Source organism: Hipposideros armiger, unplaced genomic scaffold (genome assembly GCF_001890085.2).
Source record: "Hipposideros armiger isolate ML-2016 unplaced genomic scaffold, ASM189008v1 scaffold_75, whole genome shotgun sequence".
NCBI classification, from domain to species: domain Eukaryota; kingdom Metazoa; phylum Chordata; class Mammalia; order Chiroptera; family Hipposideridae; genus Hipposideros; species Hipposideros armiger.
Genome location: NW_017731425.1, coordinates 304,879 through 330,548, shown reverse-complemented (window position 1 = coordinate 330,548; position 25,670 = coordinate 304,879). Strand labels below are relative to the sequence as shown.

The 25,670-nt window shown below is 43.1% G+C and overlaps 1 protein-coding gene across 11 annotated transcripts in view; it reads left to right on the top strand.

The window, feature by feature from the left end:
* DEPDC5 (DEP domain containing 5, GATOR1 subcomplex subunit) overlaps positions 1-25,670 on the top strand; it is a 123,292-nt gene that overhangs the window by 60,661 nt on the left and 36,961 nt on the right. For 6 of the 11 annotated variants that reach the window (XM_019643168.1, XM_019643175.1, XM_019643173.1 and 3 more), the window contains 8 exons: positions 5,528-5,593; positions 8,863-9,046; positions 9,515-9,675; positions 13,267-13,384; positions 13,801-13,968; positions 15,005-15,224; positions 16,522-16,655; positions 23,229-23,337. In XM_019643168.1, coding sequence (XP_019498713.1) covers positions 5,528-5,593; positions 8,863-9,046; positions 9,515-9,675; positions 13,267-13,384; positions 13,801-13,968; positions 15,005-15,224; positions 16,522-16,655; positions 23,229-23,337 — 1,160 coding nt within the window. Of the gene's footprint in view, positions 1-5,527; positions 5,594-8,862; positions 9,047-9,514; positions 9,676-13,266; positions 13,385-13,800; positions 13,969-15,004; positions 15,225-16,521; positions 16,656-23,228; positions 23,338-25,670 lie in introns of those variants that run through there. The other 5 variants (XM_019643174.1, XM_019643172.1, XM_019643170.1 and 2 more) reach the window with 3 other exon arrangements.

Below are 25,670 nucleotides of genomic sequence, written 5' to 3'. Positions count from 1 at the left end.
TACTCTTTTCTGGCCTAAGGTTAACAAGCAGAAAACACATTCAGACTTCTTGACTCTGAGCAGATATCAGAAAAGACAGAACTGAGATGACTGTTCTTAGCTTTGGCTCCCCAAGTTGTATGTCTGGCTTTGAACTTTGCCAGATTGGAGTATAGCTGACTGACCAGGAGGTCTCACCTCTGTCCTCTCAGGTTGTTGGGGCTCTTCACATGCTATCATCTGACTGAAAATAAGCTTCAGGGGGCCAGCCAAGTGGCTCAGTTGGTTAAGAGTTAGCTTAAGAGCATGAGCTCTGAGCAACAGGGCCACCGGTTTGATTCCCACATGGGCCAGTGACGCTGCGCCCGAGCTGCGCTGTCGCTGAGCTACCAACAGGTGGCAGGATGGCTCAGTTGGTGTAACAACAAGATTGCCTGTTTGATGGTGGGCTATGCCCACCCGCAACTAAGACTGAACTTGGCACCTTGAGCTGAGTTGCCACCCGGATGGCTCAGTGGATAGGGCATGCGCTCTTAACAACAAGGCTGCCGGGTTCAACTCCCACATGGGATGGTGGCTATGCCCACCCGCAACTTAGATTGAACACAACACTTTGAACTTAGAGGCCACGAGCTGCCAATAGGAAGCCAGATGGCGACATGCGCCCTCCATAACTAAGACTGAAGAACAACAACTTGGCTGGTCCCCTTCCCCAATTCCCCAACTCTGTTTCCCTCCTGCAATTCCCCAATAAAATCTTAAAAAAAAAAAGAAAGCTCCAAAGGCAGAGCTGGTGGGAAAGGCAGTGAATTGAGCTTGAAATGCAAGGAAGCTTTAGGTGGAAGCCCTTACCATATTTATTTCTTTAAGCTTTTTTCATTGCTGTTTATTTAAAATAAACTTGTGTGTGTGTGTACACACGTGCACACATGTGTGTAGCATAAGAGGCTGGTGGCCTTGAATGTGCTTGTATCCATTAGAAATGGCACTAGTCTGCTTTTGGCCTAGGAGCCAAAGCTGCTCTGAGAACCCTTTGCTCGTGCAATTGTAAGTGTAAGAATTTAATTTCTTATACACCAAGTCTAGATTGGGTTTTCTTCTCCCCACCCCCCAAAAAAGGGGGTGACCTAATGACCAAACTTATAATAATTCTCCTATTGCTCAGAATGTTTTGAGATTGCCAGTTTTATAATTTCCTTCATACCAGTTCTTAGGCTGAACCAGAAAATCCACCTTGTTCCTCCTTTATATAGTCATGCTTTGTGCTTTTGTGAAAATGGATATAATCAGCCAAGATAGCTTTTTCAGAAAATTTAGCTCCAAATGGCTTTTGGCTGTCGACAAAGTACAAATAACATCTCCAATACCTGAAAACTGGTACTCAAATGGACAGTCAGGTTTTACCTACTTACTCTGTAATCTTCAGTAAGTTACTTAACAATCTGTTTGGAGGCAGCTCCAAGAAAGTTCTAAAACTGTTTTGGCCAAATGACATCATCTTTTTAAATTAAAAAAATTATTAATTTTTAAATTTACAGAGTAAAATTCGCTGTTTATAGAGTCATAACCACCAACAAACACATCAAGATACAGAACATTTCATTACCCCCCCACATTCCTTTGTGCTGCCCCTTTGTACTCAACCCCTTCCCACCCCCTTTCACCCACTGATATCTGTTCTCTCTCCCTTTAGTTTTGCCTCTCCCAGCATGTCATGCACTTGGAATCGTACAATATGTAGCTTTCTGAGTCTGGCTTCTTTCACTCAGCATAATACTCTTGAGATTCATCTAAGCTGTTGCATGCATCAGTAGTAATAATGTTCATTACTTTTTATTGCCGAAATGTATTTCATTGTATGAATGTAGTAGTTTATCCCTTCACCTGTTGAAAGACATTTGGGTTGTTTCCAGGTTGTGGCAACTGAATAAAACCACTTCAAACATTTACATAACAGGTTTCTGTGTGAACATAAATTTTCATTTCCCTTGGTCAATTCCTTCAAGTGGAATTTCAGGGTCAAATGATAAATATATGTTTAATGTTTTTTTTTTTAAAGATTTTATTCGGGAATTGGGGGAGGGAAGCAGTGTTGGGGAATCAGAGAAGGGGAACAGACAAGTAGACAAATTGCTGTTTTGTTCTTCAGTCTAGTGTGGAGGACGTCGCTTCACTGGCCCATGTTGGTATGATCATTGCGCTCTTCTCGGGTGAGGCAATCGGTCGCTGGTCATTGGTTGGCGGCTCATGGCAGCTCTCGCCTGCCGCTTATACTGGCTGCCAGCCACTCACATAGCTCACGGCAGCCCACTGCAGCCCCGCTGCAGCCTACGCTGTCGCCAGCGACTCACAGCAGCCCAGCTCCAGGTCGAGCTGTTGTTCATCATCTTAGCTGTAGAGGGCACAGCATCACTGGCCCTCAATGTGGGATCCAAACCGCGGCCCTGCTGCTCAGAGCTGGTGCTCCCAAGCGAGCTCTTAACCAACTGAGCCACTTGGCCGGACCCTATATATGTTTAACTTTTAAAGGAACGGCAAAACTATTTTCCAAAGTTGTGTACCATTTTGCATTCCTCTACCATCACTGGATAAGGGTTTCTGTTACTCCGCACCCTTGTCAGCACTTGGTGTGACCTGTCATTTTAGCCATTCAGAGAGGTTTGTAGAGGTATGTCACTGCTTTTAATGTGCCATTTCCCTAATGACTAATGATGTGGAGCATCTTCTCATGTGCTTATTTGCCTTCTGTATATGTTGTTCGGTGAAATGTCTGTTCAGATCTTTTGCCTGTTTTCTCATTGAGTTGTTTTCTTGCTCCTAAGTTTTTGGAGCTCTTTATACGTTCTGGATACAAGTCCTTTTCCAGATGTGTGATTTGCAAATGCTTTCTCTCAGGTTGTCGCTTGTCTTCTTAAAGATTTTACAAGGGATTTATAAGTATTTGTTCTTGTTATAATACATTCAGATGACACAAAGGAGAGTAAAAAGCACAAGTTCTCATTTACCTCCTGCCACCTCCTCCAGCTTTCTTCTCAAAGATAACCATTGTTGACAGTTTGGTGAGGATCTTTCCAATCCTTTTTATAGTATCATAATTTTCTGGTAAATACATATATTTGAAAGGGACATTTAAATATTGGTAAGTGTGGTTTAAAGTTTGTTCTATTACTTTTCAGTCAATAAGTGACATTTCAAAGAATCTTTCTGTTTTCCTGTCAGCGCAGAAGGTAAAATCATTGTTTTCTTTCTCTTAAAATAGTGAGTTTTAGTGTCATACTTCAGACAGCCATGATTTGGGGAAGAAAATTCTGGAAGATGACTGTTGAGTGGACTGAATGGAAATAGGTCATTTTATGTTTGCTATAGATTCCTCTAATTACTTGAAATGATTTTGAAATACATCCCTTTCCTTAATATAGGTGGTAAGTTGCTTTTTGCTTGTGTGTGCATGCACGCGCGTGTGCTAAAGGTCTCATTGGGCAAAGAACAGTATTGATAGCCTCAGAGTGAAGTTCTGGCTCATTCCCAAATTTTATTTATTTATTTATTTTATTTTATTTTTTTACAAAATTCATGGCAACTTAAAAAAATTTTTTTTTATTGGGGAATTAGGGGATGGGAACAGCGCTGGAGAATTGGGGAAAAGGGAACAGACAAGCTGCTGTCCTTTTGTTCTTCAGTCTAGTTGTGGAGGATGTTGCTTCACTGGCCCAAGTTGGCACCATCATTGCGCTCTTCCCAACTGAGGCAGATCAGTCGCCGGCTTCTGGACCGCCGCTCACAGCGGCTGCTGGCCGCTCACGCTGGCTGCTGGCTACACACGGTAGCTCATGGCAACCCACTGCAGCAGGGGCTGCAGCCTATGCCGTCGCCGGCGACTCACGGCAGCCCAGCTCCAGGTTGAGCTGTTGTTCAGCATCTTAGCTGTGGAGGGCAGTGTCACTGGCCCTCATATGTGGGATCCGAACCGGGGCCCTCTGGCATCCCAAGCCAGCTCTTAACCAACATGCCACTTGGCCGGCCCTCATGGCAACTTTTATTTCTTTTAGTTATTATTAAAAAATATTATAAATCTCTTGCAAGTCTTTAGACTCTCAAACCAACCCATGACTTTCTCCTTCCCCCAACATATGAAAGCTTTACAGTAAATGTGGTTTTTATTATTATTATTATTAGTTTCAGGTGTACAAAACAATGCAATAGTTATCCTTTTCACCCCTTATGAAGTGACAACTCCCCTCTCCCCACCTACTGCCTCCCCAACCCCCGATATCATACATACATATCTATTACAATTCCATTGACTCCATTCCCACACTATACTCCACATCCCATGACTATATATGTATTAAATTATAGTTGACATATAATATTATTCAACAGCAGCTTCAGATGTACAGTGCAGTGGTCAGGCCTCTACACCGTCCATGAAGTGGACATTCCCAAATTTTAGATTGCTCGTTTTTCTTTGATTCTTTTGTGCTGTTGGAAATACTCAGCACAGATTTTGTACTTGGTTCACAATTTTATTTTTAGCTACAGTTTTGAGCTGTTTTTAAACCACAACTGGTCATAACTTTTTTAAAGAATGAGCCTCATTAAAAACCAGTTGTTTTCAGGTATCTCAAAAAACTGGAAATGGAACTACCATATGACCCAGCAATTCCACTCTTGGGTATCTATCCAGAGAAACCCAAGATGCTAATTCAAAAAAATATATGCACCCCTATGTTTATTGCAGTGCTATTTATAATAGCCAAGACTTGGAAACAACCGAAATGCCCACCAGTAGACGACTGGATTAAGAAACTATGGTACATTTATACAATGAAGTATTACTCAGCTATAAAGAAGAAGGAAATCTTACCATTTGCAATGATATGGATGGACCTAGAGACTATTATGTTAAGTGAAATAAGTCAGTTGGAGAAAGACAAATACCATATGATCTCACTTATATGTGGAATCTAAAGAACTGAATAAATGAGAAATGTAAACAGAAATAGTCTCAGAGATATAAAGGAAAAACTGATGGTTGCTAGTTGGGAGGGGGGTGAGGATGAGGGAGAAAGGGAAGGGATTAGACAGCATAAATAGGTAACTACAGTATTGCCACAGGGATATGAAAGACAGTTCAAGGAATATAATTAATAATGTAAATATTTTGTAGGGTGTCAGATGGCCACATGTCTTGTTAGGGAGACTGCTTCATGGATAGGGTAGAGGCTTGAGCACTGCACTGTACACCTGAAGCTAATGTTGTATAATAATGTATGTCAACTATAAGTGAATATATATATAGTCATGGGATGTGGAGTATAGTGTGGGAGTGGAGTCAAGGGAACTGTAATAGATATGTATGATATTGGGGAGGGAGGGGAAGTGGGGCGGCGGATTGGGGGAGGGGGTTGTCACTTTGAGGGGTAAAAAGTATAACTATTGCACTGTGTTGTACAGCTAAAATTAATTTTTTTAAAAATGTGTATTGCACAATTAAAAATCTAAAACAAAACAAAACAAAAAAACAGTTGTTTTCATCTATCCATAGGTATGAATCCTAGGACTCAGAATAAGGATTCTCTAGAGGACAGTGTTTCTACTTCTCCAGACCCAAGTAAGTGGGGGCGGACGACTGGGTAAGGTAGAAAGGTGTGGGATGGTCCAAGCATAAGGAAGCAAGAAGGGGATCCCTGTGGGAAGAGAGTGGTCAGGAAGTACCCATGGCTCTGGGGTTCTAGAAGGCAGTGTGGTGAGGGAAGACTCTTCAGCCTCTCCAATGAAAAGTGAGAGAGAAGGGAGTGGCCAAATGACCTGTTCTGGAATGTGATTCAGAGGATTATGGGAAGGGTAACGGAATTCCCATGAGGCCTTTGTGTCAGTCCAGAGCTGGCCTTAGCCCTTAAGTACATTCTTAATGATGTCTTTGGGGAAAAGTTGGAAAAAAGTAATAAGAAGAACTGGAACTGTTTACATACTTATAGCTGAAAATGTTTGGGTTGCATTTGTTTTTATCATCCTTGTCTGGTGAAGTAACTGAACATCTAAATACAGCTGACCCTTGAACCATGTGGGTGTTGGGGTGCCTACCCCCATATAGTCAAATCTGCATATAACTTTTGATTCCCCCAGGACTTAACTACCAATATCCTACTGTTGGTCAGAAGCTATACCAATAACATAAATAGTCAATTAACACATATTTTGTATGTTATATGTATATTCTCACAATAAGGTAAGCTAGAGAAGAAAATGTAATTAAGAAAATCATAAGGAAAATACATTTATAGTATTTGTTGAAAACAATCCATGTGTAAGTGGACCCAATGCAGTTAAAACTTGTGGTGTTCAAGGGTCGACTGTATTTAAGAGAACGTCCAGATATCTATAATAGCAAAATACCAGAAAAAAAAAAATCCTACTATCTGATAGACTTTTATTTTTCTTGGCTATAACCAGTGGATATACATCACTGAGTCTTTTTATCCCCACTTATGATTAGCTTAATATTCCTTTTACCACTTCTTCAGGTCCCTCATATTACTCATTTTATAGTGGCAAGATCAAACAAATTACTATATCATAGTTCGAATAACCAGTTTTTATTGGTGGCCAGTTGGGTGGTTTCTAGTTTTTTTACGATAGCATATAATGCAGATACAATGCATGGTGCAGTTGGTGTATTTTTTCTTTTGGTTCAAATCCTTGGAATATATTCCCCAAAGTATGGTTGGCAGATTGATTATTTTCTATGAAGCTGCCAGCAATGAATAGATGAGCCTATCTCTTCTGTACAACCCCAGCACTGGATTTTGTAATCTGTGTATGTTGTTAATTTAGTAGTTCTGAAGTGGAACCTTGTTAGAGGTCTTTTTAGGGCTGAAGATAATGGAGTTAGAAAAGAGGCCACACTCTCATTCCAGTGAAAGAACATCATTAAACTAACAATTGGGAACCTTTCTCACCATGGGATTTTGGACCAGGCATTTCAATTCTCTGTATCTTGGTATGTGCCAGCAGAAGACATTTCTGAAAGGTTTTATAATCCCGAGAGTCGGGAAGCTGACGAGGACCAGAAAAATCTAAGAGGGAATAAAGATAGAACTATCTTCTGTTTCTGGCTTCCCTACTATGGCTTCGATTAGGTGACTTCCTCCTGGTACTGATTTTAACAGGAAGTAGGAATAAGCTCACCCCCTCGTTTGCCACATAGAGAAATTAGGGGTGATTAATTAGGCTATTTTGGGCTATATTTTCAATTCTTAAAGTGTTACTGAGTTAACAAGACTTGTGTATAGTCAAACTCAATAGAATCAGAGAGTGGAATGGTAATTGCCAGGAGCTTGGGGGGAGGTGGAAATGGGGTGTTGCTAATCAGTGGACATAAAGTTTCATTTGTGCAAGATGAATAAGCTCTAGAGATCTGCTGTGCAACATTGTGCCTGAGTTAATGATACTATATTGTATGTACACTTAAAAAATTGTGAAGAGGGTAAGTCTCATGTTAAGTCTTCTGAACAAACAAACTAAAAACCACCCCATGGCCTGTCATATATACCATGGAGTTAGGCCTATTGCAGGTCAGGTCATCTTCTCCAAGGCACTGGTGCTGCATGGGACATATTTCCTGCTGTGACTTAGCACACAAGTCCTCTTCTTGTCCTTTAACGCTGAATTCAGTGGGACTCTGTTGTGCTGGGCAGTGTGTGTCTGCCACTACATGGTGGAAGGATTCATGAACAGAGACTGTTAGTCCTACAACCTCTGAGAGGTTCGACTTGGCCAAGTGTTGAATGAGTTGATGCTGCCACCATACCTTCTCCGAAGAGCAGTGTGAGGGCTGAGGAGATAACAGGTGTACCACCCTGAACGCCACATTGCACTGTGCAAAGCTAAGGGGTATGAGGATGTCACCCGGGACGCATAGAGGCAAAGGCATGGAGTGTTTCTGCTTCACATGGGTTCCCTCGTATAGAGATTTGAAAAACATTCTTCACTTAAATAACCTACAGAGGTAGCTGCCCTATTCCTTTAGCTCAGTGATTTTCAACTGGGGATGAGTTTTGTCCCCCCAGGGGCACTGTGGCAGTGTCTGCAGACATTTTCGGTTTTCACAGCCAGGAGATGCCACTTGGCATCTAGTGCGGAGAGTCCAGGAATGCTGTTCAATATCCTGCAATGCACGGGACAGCCCCCCACAACAAAGAATGATCTTGTCTAAAATCTCAGTAGTGCCGAAGTGGAGAGACCCTGCTTTAGCCAAAGAGCAGACAATTTTGGAAGAGACCTGTGTGGTCAGGCCCACTCTACCAACTGAAGCTTTCATTTCTAAATCGTTAAACACTGTCTCCTAAAGTTCTGGCCTTGATTTCTCCTCCTGCCCTTTTGGATCTGTGACTTATTTTTACAATTCTGAAAGTATTCCTGAATTCTGCCACCGTGTGCTGTTTGCTCCAAAATCTGGCTGAGCTCCCTGTTTTTTCCCACCCAACCACTCTGCAGCCCTTGGGAGAGGCTCCTGCTTGAGTTCTCTTCTGCTCTTGGAATGTTGATTTGCTTCCACATATAACTGCCTGCCCTGCCCTGCGGTAACCTCCCTGGCATTGCAGCTTGTAGCTTACCATCAGCAGAAAATGAAAAGTATCAGCTGTGAATCCCATTTGCATGATGGGATTGAATAAGCACGCGCACTGCATTGTCTAACAAACTGTTTCTCTCTTTCTCTTTCTCCCTCCCCATCCCCTTGCCTGGTAATTTTATCACCTTTCACCGTGAACTTTTCCCCCCACCCTCCCCTTCTCCTCCCCCTACCCTCCACTTCCCACACCCATCTCATGCCTGCCTTGGTGACCACACGCACCTTTTGCCACCGTTTTCATGAGGCAGTTCTGACACTGTCTGCTCCCCCTGTAGTGCCAGGCTTCTGTTGCACAGTTGGAGTGGACTGGAAGTCTCTCACTACTCCGGCGTGCCTCCCCCTCACCACCGACTACTTCCCTGACCGCCAGGGCTTGCAGAACGACTATACAGAGGGCTGTTACGACCTCCTCCCGGAAGCAGACATGGACAGGTCAGTGTTAGAGGAAAGGCTTTGTTTGTGGGTGCCGGTGGGGGTGGTGGTGTGCATCAAAACACTGAATTTTCAAACCTGTGTCCCATTATGTTTAGGAAATTTTATGAGGCAAGAACAGTTAGTTTTTTCTTTAGCGTTCTATTGACTTGCTGCTTTCTTTAACCATTTCTCCTCATTGATTCTTTTCCATATTTTCTATTGCAGTTGTTCTGGGCACATTAAATCCGATCTTTTCTAAGATTATCCATTTGGGCATCAAATGACCGGCCTTCTTTTTTCACCTCTTGAACTGATCATTTTTCCCCAAAACTGTTTACAAATTGTTCGTTTTATGAACCACCATGGAATAGTTATCAGGGCTGGCTTGTGGGGTTGAAGCAAAGGAGAGGATAGAACCATGGATTCTGAGTATCACGCTGCTCTGGGCCAAGCATATTTGTGTGAACAATCATCTGCTTTTTTCAGGAGGGACGAGGAGGGGGTGCAGATGACGGCCCAGCAGGTGTTTGAAGAGTTTATTTGCCAGCGTCTCATGCAGGGCTACCAAATCATAGTGCAACCCAAGGTGCAGAAAGCCAACCCTGTTGTTCCACCCCCGCTAAGCAGCAGCCCCCTCTACAGCCGAGGTGAGTTTTTCTCCTGAGGCTTACTTTTTATTCTTTTCTTAAATTTATGTAAGTCAGCTCTCAAGATGGTAGGAAATAGATACATTTAGGAATAATTATTTTCAATACAAAATTTTTCTTAATTTTATATTACATAAAAGAATAAAGTCTCCACAGGGCACAGATTTATCTTAAAACTCCCTTTCACCTACAACTCTCCTTTTAAGGAAGAGGATATGATCAAGTTCAGGAATGTTGCAGCCTGGCTTGGGCAACATGTAGGAGTAGCAGGCAGCTGAGCCAGGACTGGTGTGTCAAAGCACGTAGTGAATATTCCAGACCCCAAAAGACATGTATTTGTAGCACAGTACGTGACACCCAGCAGGTTCTCAGATGTTACTACCTAAACCTGAAGTTTATACTTATTCTTTTTTTTTTCCTATTCTGGATTTCTTTTCTCTTGTTTCTCACCAAGGCTTAATGACTTGAAACAAGAATGGGTCATCTGTGAGTGAGAGGCCAAATAGTTAGAGCCAGGCTCTGGAGAACTCTTCTAAAGTAAGTCAGGCAGAAAAAAATTAAGTGTAGGTGCCTGGAATCCAAAAGCATTGATCACATACTGGAACAATCAGTGAGTAGCCATTGGTCTCTGGCTTTCTGTTTGTAGCTGACTAGACTTCCCACTCTCCTAACCACCCAGCTCAAAACCTCAGATCATCTTTGGCTTCGTTAAAGCCTCTTTGGCTGGACAAGCAGAGAAATATGGTCCTATTAGAGGGAGCTTAGTGGTCATCAGGTCCAGGCCCAGTTGTTTACGATGAAGCTTTGGGTTCCCTCTGGATTTTCTTTGAAAGCCCCTGTGATACTTATCACATGTTGCCTTCTTTTCATTTTCTAGACTAGGGGTCGGCTCGCGAGCCACGTGTGGCTCTTTCAGTACATTCCTTCTCAAAAGTGCCGATCCCTGGAAGAGCCAATCTGTCCCTCACAACAATTTAAAAATTATTCAAGAGCCATAAATATATTTTTACATAATCACCATTATGTGAATAATATCCTTTAAAAATTTTATAAATGAAACTATAATAGTTTTATTTTCATTTTCAATTTTACTTCAGAGCCACATGTACGTACCCAAAGAGCCGCATGTGGCTCACGAGCCGCAGTTTGCTGACCACTGGCGGCTCTTCCATCTCAAAAGTTTGCCAACCCCTGTCCTAGACTCTACTATGTAAATGTAACCTTTCTGAGTGCCAGGACTATTTTAGCTTCGTCTGTTTATCCTCTACAATAGAAACCAGTGTGCCTGGTATATAACACTATGGGTCAATAAATATATAAATTCATTCATTCAACAGCATTTTTCAGCCTGCTCTGTGGGGAATAATAACATTAGTCAAACTTCGAAATATAATTCCATGTTGTGATAAAGACTATGAGGGAAAAATCAAGGGACCTGATCTGGTCTGGAGGGCCGGGTATGGCTTCCTTGAGAAGGTGATGTTTGAGCTGAGATGTGAAGTATGTGCGGGAGTTACAGTAAGAGAAGCAGGTTGGAGGTGGAGGGCAGGAGCAGGTAAGAAGAGCATACCAGCAAAGGTATTAGTATATGCAAAGGCCTTGAGGCAGAAGGCACTGTGACACTTTCTGGGCACCAAAAAGAAGCCTGGTGTGGTGGAGCATAAAGCGTAAGCCAGAGATGTGACCAGAAATGTCAGGAGATTCAGACCTTACAGGACCATGTGAAGCATTTTGTTCTTTATCCCAAAAGTAGTGGAATGAATTTGCCTTTAATGTCAGTGACCCCATCCAGGCTGCCTGCTTACTTTTCTCTGGATAGCTGATCAGTGTCCCTTAGTGGTCCATAATTCCTTGAGTGTTCAGTTCTGTTCTGGCTGATTCATAAGCCTCATGTCATGGCTGGTTGGCTAGAGGCTACTCACCTGACTGTACCTTTTCTGGCTATTTTTCTCCTTTGGTGAATTTAGTCCCTTTTATTTCTAGCATAACAGGAATGGCACCATTGTATAATTATTGGAAAAGTAGCCATCATAAGTGAGTGTGTGCTACTCACTGATGACAGATTTACTTAATACCGATTGTAAGCGGGACCCTGTTCCAGTAGTAAATAGAACAGCATCATCCCTGTCCTTGGAGTTTACAGCCTACTGGGGGAGACAGATGTTAAACTAATAAACCACAAGTATGTATTTGACCCCAGGTTGTGATGGGTGCTCTGCAGGATAAGTACAGGAATAACTCTGGTGCACCTAATTTAGAATGGGGTATAGGTACCATGCTAGGTGCTTATGAATGTTATCCCATGATGTTGTCTTCCTGACAACCAGCAGGGTGCTTACTGAACGAATAAAAGAATTCTGGGATGGGGACAAGCCCTCTTTCTAGTTGCAGAGAGCAAGACTCAGATTTGGTACCCAAGATCACACAGCTGGCAAATGAAAGCGCTGGGGTTTAACCCGTGGCCCTCTGAGTCAAAGCCTGGCTTCTTTTATTTGTAATCAGCCTGCTGCTCTGTCACTATCATATGGGAAATTTCTGCATTCCTAGTGAATATCTTTTCAACCTCTGCCATCCTGTCTTGACAACTCCCATGCTGCCTACCACTAAACGAGGGGCTTGTGTTTCGTTTTTAGATCACGGGAATTTTGTGGCTCAGTTGTTCATTGAGGCACTATTTTTATTCTCTTGAAAGCTTGTAGTTTTCTTGAGTCTTCATTATTTTGCTCTTTCCAATGTTCAACTCAATTCAACTAACATTTTTTGAATACCTACTGTGGGCATGGCCACCGAAAATATAAAGACTTGGGGCTTGGCCTCCTGGAACTTTTAGTTTGTATAATAAGTGTGTGAGACACACACATAGGGAGCTACAGACAAGGTAGAATTCAGACTGCTGATGGGGCCTGATTCTGGAGGGAGTGGCATTTGATGGTGACGTTAAATGATCCATAGGATTTTTTTTTTTTTTTTAGCTGAGCCATCCTGCCACCTGTTGGCAGCTCAGCAGCAGCTCAGCTCGGGCCAGGCATTGAACTGCTGTTGCTCAGAGCTCACACTCTTGAGCGAGCTTTTAACCAACTGAGCCAATCAGCCGGCCCTGATCCTTTTGGATTTTGACGGTGGCCCAGGAATAGAAGGCAGAAGAAAGAATGGAAGCAAATGTTTGGAGATGGGAATTACAACAAATAAATCAGTGGTCCTTTAAGACAGAAACACAGTGTAGCAGCGTGGGAGTCGTGGGAGCTAAGTCCAGAAAGCTCGGTTGGTTGCCACCCTGGGGTGAGGACCTCAAATGCCAGGGCGGCAGCTTGTGCTTGAGTGGAGTGGAGTTCCACTTTGTCCCACAGTCATCTCTCAGCCTGTTACCATCTCTAGAACTTTCCAGAACAGCATTGGGCTGTTCAGCTTTGAGTGTGTCATCTAGGTGCTATCAGTAGCCCCAGGCTCTAATCTGCTGCTGGTTGGTTGGTTCAGTAACACAAAAATCTGCCAACTTCAGGACTTTTTGTGTTGCCTCTTTTATGTGTCCTTTATGGAAGAAAAGCAATTGCCTGTTATCAGGTGGAAGAAATGATTTTTTTTCTCTGTTAGGCCTTGTATCCCGAAACCGACCTGAGGAGGAGGACCAGTACTGGTTGAGTATGGGCAGAACTTTCCACAAAGTGACACTGAAGGATAAGATGATCACAGTGACACGATATCTTCCCAAGTGAGTCTTTGGATATTTAAGTTTTTCAGTTACTGTCCTGAATTGTGTCCACATACTGTATTATGTGTATCATTGAAATGGAGGAGGTTGAGTGGTTAATTTTTCTTCTGGAGTTACTGTTTTGTTTTCTAGGGTTATTTTATGGTCATAGCTCCTCTACTTTCAAAAGGGATTTGATTCAGCTTATGTCAGCCTGATTCTTAACAAGCCAAGTAAAAATAAAGAATGTGAGGAGAGAAGAATGAGAAAGTTAAGAAGATCTGAGAAATCTCCATTACCAGTCCCTGGGGATGAGTTGGATTACCGTGGTTGAGGGTTGAATGCCAAGGATGGTGCTAAGTGTATTGAGACGGAAAAGGTAGTGAAGAATCGGGGGATTCTGCTTTGGACTTCTAGGCATGTCCTTTTTTCCCCAGGTATCCTTATGAGTCTGCTCAGATCCACTACACCTACAGCCTCTGCCCTTCCCACTCAGACTCGGAGTTCGTTTCCTGTTGGGTGGAATTCTCCCACGAGCGGCTGGAGGAGTACAAGTGGAATTACTTAGATCAGTATATCTGTTCCACCGGCTCTGAGGATTTCAGGTCAGAGAACGTGCTTTGGCTTTCCATCCTGGGTGTGTCCATATTTTAGCACTTCCGGCCTTTTTTGTGATTACAAAAGCATGTCTGTTTTAGAAAGGAAAAAAAAAAATGGAAGAACAAAAGCACATGTACATTGATTGGGTTAAAAACTCAGTAAGGAGATGGATGGTGGTGATGGTTGCATAACAATGCGAATGTACTTAATGCTGTTGAAATGTACACTTTTTTTCTCCCTATTGAGGTTTTATTTATTTTTTTTAATTTTTCAACTACTCTGCCATCTTGACAGGAAATCACATTGAAATGTACACTTAAAGATCTTTAAAGTGGTAAACTTAGTTGTACATAGTTTACCACATAAAAACAAACAACAAAACCTTGGTGATGATGTGCTCTTTGATGGGATATCAGTGCAGATCATGGCCTTAACATTTTCCTGACTACTTGTGTTGTTTTTTTTTTAATGTTTATGCATGATTTATGATTGTGATGATGAAAAGCCATTGAAGCTTTCTGGCATTTCTGGGATGTAAAGTAAACATGTGTTTGAGTTCTTCCTTCTGAGCTTGTGGTGTTTTTTGTTTTTGTTTATTTTCCATTTTTAAAAAATTTATTTTTAAATTATAGTTGACACAGAATGAGCTTGTGTTTTGTTTTTTGTTGTTGTTTTAAAGATTTTATTGGGGAATTGGGGGAGGGGAACAATGTTGGGGAATCGGGGGAAGGGGAACAGACAAGTGGCTGTGCTTTTGTTCTTCAGTCTAGTTGTGGAGGACGTCGCTTCACTGGCCCATGTTGGTATTATCATTGCGCTCTTCCCGGAAGAGGCAATCGCTTGCCAGCCATTGGACGGCTGCTCATGGTGGCAGAATGAGCTTGTGTTTTAAATGAAGCCCTGAAATATGGCACCGTGTGAGGAGAGGGACCCTTACACGCCAGCTCCAAGGAGAAGGCTGAGATGTCGTGTTCATCAGGAGTGATTTCTGTACCTGCTTTTTCTCACCACCACCCCATTTTCTCCCTTGGTGCCCCATAGCCTAATTGAGTCTCTGAAATTCTGGAGGACCAGATTCCTGCTGCTGCCAGCCTGTGTCACTGCCACCAAGCGCATCACAGAGGGCGAGGCCCACTGCGACATCTACGGGGACAGGCCCCGGGCAGACGAGGAGGAGTGGCAGCTCCTGGATGGCTTTATCCGCTTTGTGGAGGGCTTGAACCGGATCCGCAGGCGCCATCGCTCCGATCGCATGATGCGGGTGAGGGCTCTGTGGGGACTGTGCCTAGTTGGGGATGCAGGAGCTGTCTCCTCCTATCTCGGGGACCTCCACTGGAAAATTCATTTACTCCACAACTGTCGTAAAATCAAAACAGTGTGTTGTTCTTCAGGGCAGGGTGTAGGAGGGAGGGATTGGATAGAGACAGCCACTGGGCAGTGTTCTGTGGCACAGGGCAACCTGAGGACACAGCTTCCTCATGTGCACCCCAAGTGGGACCCGGTATTGAGTGCAGCTGCTTGTGTAATATGGTGTAGGATGGCAGCAGCAATGTCACTTATAGCACTTTTAGAGCTCCGAGCACCCTTGGACATTCATTCAACCACGCATTCCCTGGTGGGGACGCTGAGGCTCATGGGGGTTATGGAATATGTCTGACAACACTCAGCTGTGTGTGTGTGTGTGTGTGTGTGTGTGTGTGTGTGTGTATGTGTATGTGTATGTACGGCCTATGAATTTTACAAATTTAGATTCATGTAATCACCACCACCACAATCAGGATGCAGAATAGCTTCCATCACCCCAAAAACACTCCCTCCATCTACCCTTTATAGCCACACTCTACCCCCATCTCTTACCCCTAGCAGCAGCTGGTCTGTTTTCCATTACTGTACTTTTGTTTTACCAAATGTCATGTAAACTGGACCATACAATATGTAAACTTTTGAGGCTGCCTTCTGTCACTCAGCATCATGCCTCTGGGATTCATTCAAGTTGTCATTACATCAGTGGTTCATTTCTTTTTGTTGCTGAGTAGTGCTCCATCATCAGCCATGTTTTAACCTTAAGTTCAGGATTCTTCAACCCACCCAGCTGCCTTCTGTACACAGCATCACTTATGATTATACACAGCCTCATTTCCAGGAGATCTTGTTTAGTGGAAAGAACCTTGGCTTTGAAGTCATGTAACTATAGTTTGAATTCCAGCTCCAGTGGGACTTTGAATAAGTTCCTTAACTTCTCTAAGATTCAGTTTCTTCTATAAATTAGATATAATGTTATTTATTCCCTAGAGTTATCATGAGAATAAAATGAGATAATATGCATAAATCACCTCAAAGAGGCAGTTTGTTTTGAGTCAACAGGCACTTGGGGCCTTCAGTTGAGGTGGAAAGCAGTTTTCTGGCATTTACTGAATCCCTAGAACCCATGTTCCTCAGTTAACTAGACTCCCAGAGCCAGCAGCACATCAGATGTAGCAGCATGTGCTGGGGCGTGAATTGTGTCCACTCAGGGGTCCACTCGGGCTGATGGCCTTGTCTCTTCTTCTCTGCTCTAGAAAGGGACCTCCATGAAAGGCTTGCAGGTGACCGGACCCATTTCCACGCACTCCCTTGAGTCAACCGGCCCCCCAGTTGGAAAGAAGGGAACCTCAGCTCTGTCTGCCCTGTTGGAGATGGAGGCCAGTCAGAAGTAAGTGCCTGGTTGGAGAGAGACGCGTCCCCACCCCACAGCCCTGAGGGTTTTCAGTGCTCCACTCTTGTGATTGGAGTAAAATATGATTTCTATCTGCAAGGAGCCTGTAATTGCCAAAAAGACACACATGAAAAGCAAGCTGGGTGTCAAATAATATGAAATAGGCCAGAAGTTATAAGCTTGCAGCTGGGGCTTAATTTGAACTACAGATACTTTTGTTTTGACCTACAAAGTGCTTTGTTTTGTTGTTAGTTTTTTTCTTAATGGACTATTTTTTTGAGCAGTTTTAGGTTCAAAGCAAAATTGAGTGGAATGTACAGATATTTCCCATTCATACCCTGTCTCCACACATGCACAGCTTTCCCTGTTACGGACATCCCCACCAGAGTGGGACATTTGTTACAATTACAGTTTATGAACCTACACTGACACATCATAATCACTCCAAGTCCATAGTTCATTTACAACAGGGTTCACGTTCCTTGGTCTTATACATTCTGTGGGTTTAGACAAATTTATAATGACCTGAATCTACCATTACAGGGTAGTTTCACTGCCCTAAAAACACAGAATATTCTTTTAAATATTTGAGCCAAACTTTTTTTTTGTTTGAAGATTCATATAAAAATCTGGACTTTATATGAATTCTTATATGAAAAAATATTAGTATTTTAGTAACATGATGCATGGTTATATTATATAACATATAAAACAATGTATTATCAATAATATAATACAAAATTATAGATAATATATAAAATCCAGCTTTGCTTTAAATAACGGAAGCTCAGTTAATACTGGGTCCACAGTTATACCAAGCCATGATGGGCTGGCACTTTAGAATAGACATGTGCCCTCTGGTTTACCATGGATCCAGCATACCCTCTGGTCTTGGACTTGTCTTGCACCCTCAGTCATGCTCCCTGACCAGCTTCTCTAGGCATTTGAATGTGTGGTCCTTTTATAAACGTTAAATACTACAGTTCTCAGGATGCTGGTGGGATTACATCTTGTTTGGGAGGGTAGGGACAATGTCACAGGAGGTAGGGTTTAAGTTGACCTCGTAAGAAGGGAAGCAATTACACAGAAAGGAGGTGGGACTTGGGGAAGAGGAGGAAACATTCCATGAACAGGTGGGACCTCCATTGGCACTTTTTCCATGCCGCCTTCATCCTCTCAGCCAGATCAGTCTCCCTCTGTGCCTCCCAGCATCCTGGGCCTACGTCTTACTATATATCCTGGGCCTATTAGAGCACTTATCTGTATTCTTCTGAGGCTGCAGCCGGTTTACTTATCTTCCCCCTGCCCCTCCCTCTTGTCTGTGCTCTGAGGACAGAGGTGTGTGTTGTGCCTGGCACGTAGTAGGTGCACAATAGATGTGAATGATGGAGAATGGGATGTGAACAAGATGCTAGAGGAGACTAGACCTTATCTGTCTGGTGTGAAGGTCCATGTCATGCCCAGCAGGAGCCTGCATACATTCGGCTTTCCGAAAGTACTGTGGAGTAAGCATGAGGCACAGTGGGAAATGCAATTACAGACTGCTTGGGAAATTGGATTCAGGCTGTCCCTTTGAAAGTGTTTTTATTTTAATGGAAAATTTCAAACAGATTTTTAAAAAGCAGGCAGTCTAGTATAATAAATCCCCATTTACCTATCACCCAGCTTCATTGATTTTCATCTCATGGCAGATCTCGTTTCGTTTATATCCCATTTGCTTTCATCTTCTTTTCTTTTTTTTTTAAAGATTTTTATTGGGGAATTGGGGGGATGGGAACAGTGCTAGGGAATTGGGGGAAGGGGAACAGACAAGTTGCTGTTGTTTTGTTCTTCAGTCTAGTTGTGGAGGATGTTGCTTCATTGTGCTCTTCCCGGGTGAGGCAGATCAGTCGCCGGTTTCTGGACGGCCGCTCACTGCGGCTGCTGGCCGCTCACGCTGGCTGCTGGCTACATACGGTACCCATGGCAACCCACTGCAGCAGGGACTGCAGCATGCCATCGCTGGCGACTCACGGCAGCCCAGCTCCAGGTTGAGCTGTTGTTCAGCATCTTAGCTGTGGAGGGCAGTGTCACTGGCCCTCATATGTGGGATCCGAACTGGGGCCCTCTGACGTCCCAAGCCAGTTCTTAACCATCGCGCCCCTCGGCCGGCCCTCATCTTCTTTTTTATTTCTTATTAACTCCCAGACATCGTATCCCTTCATCTGTAATATTTCAGTATGTATCTCAGAAAGATAAATACTCTAAAAAAACAAGAACACCATAATACCATCATTCATCTAAAAAGTTACAGCAATTCCTTAACATCATGAAATATCCATTCAGTGTCTTTGCCAGAAGTGGCTCTTTCAAAGATGAGCCCCGTGCACAGGAAGGCTCATGGGGTGGACCCCAGGAGGCAGAGACCCATTGGTAGGCTCCCACTAGTCCAGGCAAGAGGCGACAGAGGCTGGATGGAGGGTGATGATGACATGGAAAGGAAGGGATGTAGGAAGAGAAGTGAAGAACAGAGTGGGGTGACTGCGGGGGCAAATGAGAGGAGGAGAGCTGGAGTAGGTTGGGCTCATTATTGATACAGGATCCTCTTCAGAAAATATCTTCATCTGTCCAAAGAAAGAACCCAGAACTCTCCCTGGCAGGTTCTCCCTATGACTAATCATAGACCCTTCCTGCTGAAAGAAAGAACAAGGAACATATGTTGCTGGGAGGGATGTGAAGGTGGGAATGGGGGAATCTTATTTTAATTTGTCAGTGAGTCATCATTTAGTATGCTCCTCAGAGCCTGTTTCTGCTCACATTGGAAGAGGGAAGATAGCTTGGGGTGGTGGTGTCCCCTTGTGAGGGGTGAGACTCTCAGCTAACACCAGAGCAAGAGGCAGGAGAGAGACTAATATTTATTCCTTGCCCTGATGACTGCTCCTGGGTGACATGGTGTGTTCTCTCAGTGCTGGAGACAGAGCAAAAGGAGCTTGACCTTTATGTGATATTTGCACACACAGCATTTTTGTGTGTGCCTTTCTTTTTCTTTTGCTGCACCAAGCAGATCCAGTTTTATTTATTAGGAAAAATAGTGACAGCAACATGAAAAAGAGTTAGTGAAATGTCACCTGTGGTCCTGCCATCTTACCATAACCGTTTATCTCTACCACTTCTCCCCAGTCTTTCTCTGTAGACATATATGTTCAGTCAGGCTCTCGTGGAAGATACAGACCCCTGGAATCTTGGCCCTAGATCGACTAACAGCATGGCTGTGAGCAGTCTGGGCAACAGGCATTGGTCAGCGGGCTTTGCTGCTCCTGTTAGATGACGGCTGAGTTAGAGCAGAGAGACCATGGTGACCGACCCCCTCCCAGCAGAAGGCAGTGTACCCTCATGTATGTTCTAACATATGTACATATCTGTATGTAATACATATAACTGGCCATTTGTTACAGTCACCCCCCTGAGCCATTAGACAAGGAGCCTCCAAGGGCAAGGACAGGATCTTACTCACCTCTGAATCCCTGATTCCATGAGTCAGCACGTAGACAGCAACTCAGTAAATGGGGATTGTCATGGGCATCAGACAGCACATCTTAGTGGACACTTGGGGGTAACCCCGGCTTCCTGCCACTGCTGTCCTCAGGGAAGTGCAAGAGAATGTTATAGTGTGCGTTTGTGAATGAGGCTCAGAGGAAAACACACAGCAAGGTGGTAGAGAGAGAGAGAGACAGTGTGGTGCAGTGAAAAAGGGAAGGAATCAAGCACTTACTCTGCTTTTCCTAAATGAACTATACCTCAGAGTCACCAAGTAATTGGTGTAGGGAACTTTCTTTTTTTTCAATATTCCAGCTAATAGGTACAAAAGGAATGATAGAACATCACCATGCGTGGTTTCTAATGAACTTAATTGGTCCAGCAGAGCTCATCAGTGGCAACTAACGTTACACAAGAGAGACCACCAGACACTGTGGGCCTCCAGACAGGAGTACATGACACACTTATGGAGAATTCTTGTCCCAAGTTGAACCTAAAACTGCTCAGACTTTTAGATATTATTTCCAGTTGTCAGGAAGTGCAGGGCGCAGAGGAACATGATAAACAATAAAAGGATATAATCAGCTCATCTAGACAGTAAATTTGGAGGATGAACGAGCTTTCTTCAACAAATAAATTGCAAAGATGAGAGATGAAAAGGAGTTTTAGCTTAAAAAAGATTTAAGAGACAAACTTATTGTAATGTAGGGGTCTTAGTTGAATCCTGTTTTGAACAAACTGTAAACAAATTTTTGGAGATATTGGAGAAATATTTGATAATAAAAAATTTTTTTAATTTTGAGTATAGTGATAGAATTGTGGTTATGTTTTTTAAAAACATTTTCTTTTAGAGATACAATATACTGAAGTGTTTATGGATGAAATAATATCATGTGTGAGTTTTGCTTCAAAATAATCGGGATGGATAGGTAGAATGTATAGATCAAACAATATTGGCTCTAAATGAATAATTTTGGGGTCTGAGTAGATGGGGTTCGATTATATTATCCTCTTTACTTTGTGTATCTTTGAAATGTTTCCATAATAAAAACTATAAATAAAAGAGTGTAACAGGTTACTATGGAAACCGATTTTCAATCTCTGGGATGAGATTACTTTACCGTCAATAACAAACATCATAATTTAAGTCTAGAGAAGTATTACAGATTGGGTTCCTGGGGAAGCTGACTGAGATGGGGTTTAACATGTAGGATGTTTATTTTTATTTTTTTATTTTTTAAAAGATTTTATTGGGGAATTCGGGGAGGGGAACAGTGTTGGGGAATCGGGGAAGGGGAACAGACAAGGTGCTGTCCTTTTGTTCTTCAGTCTAGTTGTGGAGGACGTCGCCTCACTGGCCCATGTTGGTATTGTGATGATTGCGCTCTTCCCGGGTGAGGCAGATCGGTCGCCGGCCACTGGACAGCCACTCATGGCGGCTCTTGGCAGCTCACGCTGGCTGCCAGCCACTCACAGTAGCTTTACGGCAGCCCACTGCAGCCTACATCGTCGCCGGTGACTCACGGCAGTCCAGCTCCAGGTCGAGCTGTTGTTCAGTGTCTTAGCTGTAGAGGGTGCAGCGTCACTGGTCCTCATGTGGGATCTGAACCGGGACCTTGCTGCTCAGAGCTGGCATCCCAAGCCAGCTCTTAACCAACATGCCACTTGACTGGCCCTAAGATGTTAATTATTAAGGAAAGTCTTGGGCTCAACACCTGTGGAAGGGAGAGGGCAGAAGAAGCAGGAGTGGGCAGAGGGAGAAGCTGAGATGTGATAAAAGCCCAGTAACAGCCTCAGGCCACCTCACTCGAGGTCTGCAGCTAGAACAGCCTTTAGAGATGACTGGGACTGGACCAACATGGCCAGGCCTTTCCACTTTCTCACTGATCCTTCATTGTCTGTGGGCAGCCCAGGGAGGAGTGAGAGCTTACACGAGACTGCTCTGCAGCTGGGGCTGTCCCTGAAGGGCCTGACAGCTGAGCCAGCTGGACAACATGTCCAGCTACTGTGGCAACAAGGCCGCAGCAGAGAGACCTGGGTGACGCCTTGCAGTGTCCACCTCAAGAAGTATATGTTACAGGGGCGGCCGGTTAGCTTGGTTGGTTAGAGCACAATGCTCATAACACCAAGGTTGCCAGTTTGATCCCCACATGGGCCACTTAGTTGTGCCCTCCACAATTACAACAGATTGAAACAACTACTTGACTTGGAGCTGATGGGTCCTGGAAAAACACACTGTTCCCAATAAAATTTTTTTTAAAGTATATATTACAATAATAACGAAGGATTTAAGACTATAACGTGAGCCTTCTGAAACTTAGCAAATAAAAATTCAGTAATATAAAAAAAATTCAGTAATAAGACAATCTAATTTGGAGAAGCATTTAAGTTATAATAGTTTATAGCTCATTTTAGTATGAAAAAATAGGAAAAGAAACATAAAAGTATGTATTTATGTACATCAGAAACAGGATGGGATGGGATGGGGTGGGGTGTCATAAGAAAACCATATCTGTCTTGGTTTATGAGATGATGTCTGTTAGATCTACGTGGGGTTTTCTTTTGGGGGGATATAAGTATGTACATTTGAAATATTAACATATAAACCTTGAAAATATATAGAGTCAACACATTTCCCCCTATTAAGCTCATGCTGCAGGTTAATGCAGCCCTAAATTTCAGAATGTGCTTCTGCTGGTATAGTTAATAAAAACTGAGAAAAAGTCTTTCCCAGAGGATTAAAAATATGGTGTTCATGGATAGAGTCGCTCAAACCATGTCACTTGCCTTTTCAAAGTAATAGGTAAGCACCAGATGGTGCCAAGATGCTTTTTAAATTGGGCTGTTTTCTGATTTACTGTGGAGGGCTGGTGATTGTTCAGGACGACGATTGAAATTAAGGGTATCATGTAGGACCTGAAGGAGAAATAAAGCAGAAATGTATGTTTCAAAAGAGGACAGCAATACAGCTGTCTTCATTCCATCTTGGCCAACCTGGGTCTTTCACCAGGGATCTCTGAGCAAGCCACAGTCATGTGGTTTTCCTCCTTTCAGGTGCCTGGGAGAACAGCAGGCAGCTGTGCATGGTGGCAAGAGCTCCGCCCAGCCCTCCGAGAGCAGCAGCGTTGCCATGACTCCCACCTACGTGGACAGCCCACGAAAGGTAAAAGGGGGCCCCGCAACAGGGAGCATGCTCTCAGAGATGTGATGTGGAGGGGAGAAGGGAGAGCCGTTGGAGTCCAGGATTGAATGTGCTGAGGATGAATTGCACCCTGAGCCCTAATTTTAAGCATTCCTATTTTTATTGAGGAACTTTCCTGCTCACAGCTGTAAGGAAGCTAACGCTAGATAAATGCAGATATACAAGAATCAAACTAAACAGTATTGGTCAAGGCCCAAGATCTGACTTTAGCTTTGAAATTGGCCATCTGGTTTCCCTTTAGCTGCATCTGTGGCTCTCCTGGTGTGGAGGAAGGTAGAAAGCTACCGAAGCAGCTTCCATGAAAGCTCACTCTATCTATCTATCTATCTATCTATCTATCTATCTATCTATCTATCTATACATAAATACATACATACTCCATACAAACAAAAGTCCAGGACCAGAGAGCTTACTCTTTGATAATGAAATTCCCAACAGTTTGCTTAGACTCCTGAGAAATACAGTCAAATGGGAGCATGACCAAAAAACAAGAGAAAAAAACCAACACCTGAGACTTTGGGCCTCTACATGGAATAGGAAGTACAGCAGAGGGGCCCAAAACTCCCTAGGTCAGGATTTTTGTACCTTTTAAGACCCATGGCCTTGGCTCTGTCCACTCCTGGGAAATTCAGAATCTGAGATTCTGATGTGGTGTGGTGAGCTGACTGTGTGTTCTTTTATCTGTTCTATATCACTAGGAAACGAAGGAGATTTAATAGATGTATTTTCTTTTCAAAATTGTGGTCAAATTGTATATCTACCTATTTGTTTGTTTATTTTACTTCCATATCATAAAAATTTCCCGTCATTAAATGTTTTTCAAAAGCATGATTTAAATAACTATATAATATTTCATCATGTGACTAGACCTTCATTTATAACTCATTTTTTTTGTTCAAAATGTAGATGTCTGATTTCTAAAAATAATTTTTGATAATTATTCCGTAAATTTTATGATTGTTCTACAGGGTATCACAATTATAAATAATACTGCAAATAACCTCTTTGCACATAATTATTTGACCACATCTCTGATTGTTTCTTTAGGATAAATTACTAGAATTAGACTACTAGGATGAAGGGCTTAAAATCTGAGAAAAAGTATAACTGATGCTATAGACAGCTTATACAATACAGACATCAGAGGTTGGCAAACCTTGATAAATAAGGGCTTTGTGGGCCAAGAGGCACGATCAAGGCTTTTGTGCAGGTACTTCCATAACCATTTAAAAACTACTCTTAGGTGCTGTGAGATGGCCAAAGTGAAGAGCCATGGCTGACATACTCAGAAATGCCCAATAACGTCTCCAGCCAGATTCTTGCGTTAGGATGTGTGGAGGGGTACCTGAATTTGCATCTCCTCAGCCACATGTTTCCAGTTTGCTCCGTGAGTTTGTAGCATCTTGTGGAAAATAGCAGTATTGAAATGGATAGCCAAATATTTCAGTGATTCCACTTTTAGAAATGAAGAAAAGGTGTAGGAAAACAGAGACCTTCAGATTTATCAAGTGCCATTTCTGAATTTCAGTGCTAATGCATAGAAGGTAAAAAGATTTGGAAGGGACAAGAGGACATTTCTTGACTTTAAGAGAGATGGAAGGAGGGGTCTTTGGAAAAGTCCTTTATGTCATTTTTGTTTCAAATGCATGGCTTGCTTGAACCCCAGCAGAAAAGGGTGGGGAGGGGAAGACAGCTTCAGGATCCCCCCCCCCCCCCCCCCTGCAATGAATACATATGTTTTTGACATTATGTATGTCTCAGCTTCTTGGTGATTTTGTTACACAACCAGCAGAGGAGAGGTATTGCTGGTCTTATATCCCCTGTTTGCTCAGAAAATTAAACAAGAACTTTTCCTGCATTGAATCCTCTTCTCCCGTCTGGCTGCCATGTTTAGAGTTACAGGCAGTATTGAAAACCTCAGGCCTCTGTGTATCTCCCTAAGAGGTCTGCGGGTCACCTAGCCAGGCGGGAGGCCAGGAAGCAACCCCTGAAGCCTCTCTCCTGCCATCCCCTGCAAGCTGCTCTTTGGCCTCTTCCTTTTCCCTTGGCATAGGTCTGAAGGAATTTCAGAGCTATGCGGGAGGGCACAAACATCCAAGCCAGGCTCTGAGGAGACCTGAGGGAGCTTGGACCCACCTTCTAACCCAGGTGTTTGCTCCCATAAGGATGGGATATTCTGCCTAAGAAGGTGTGAGTTCCTGCTAATGCTTTGCATTTGGATATTGTCTTCCTGGGTGGGTAGGTGGATCTCTCTCTCTCTCTCTCTCTCTCTCTCTCTCTCTCTCTCTCTCTCT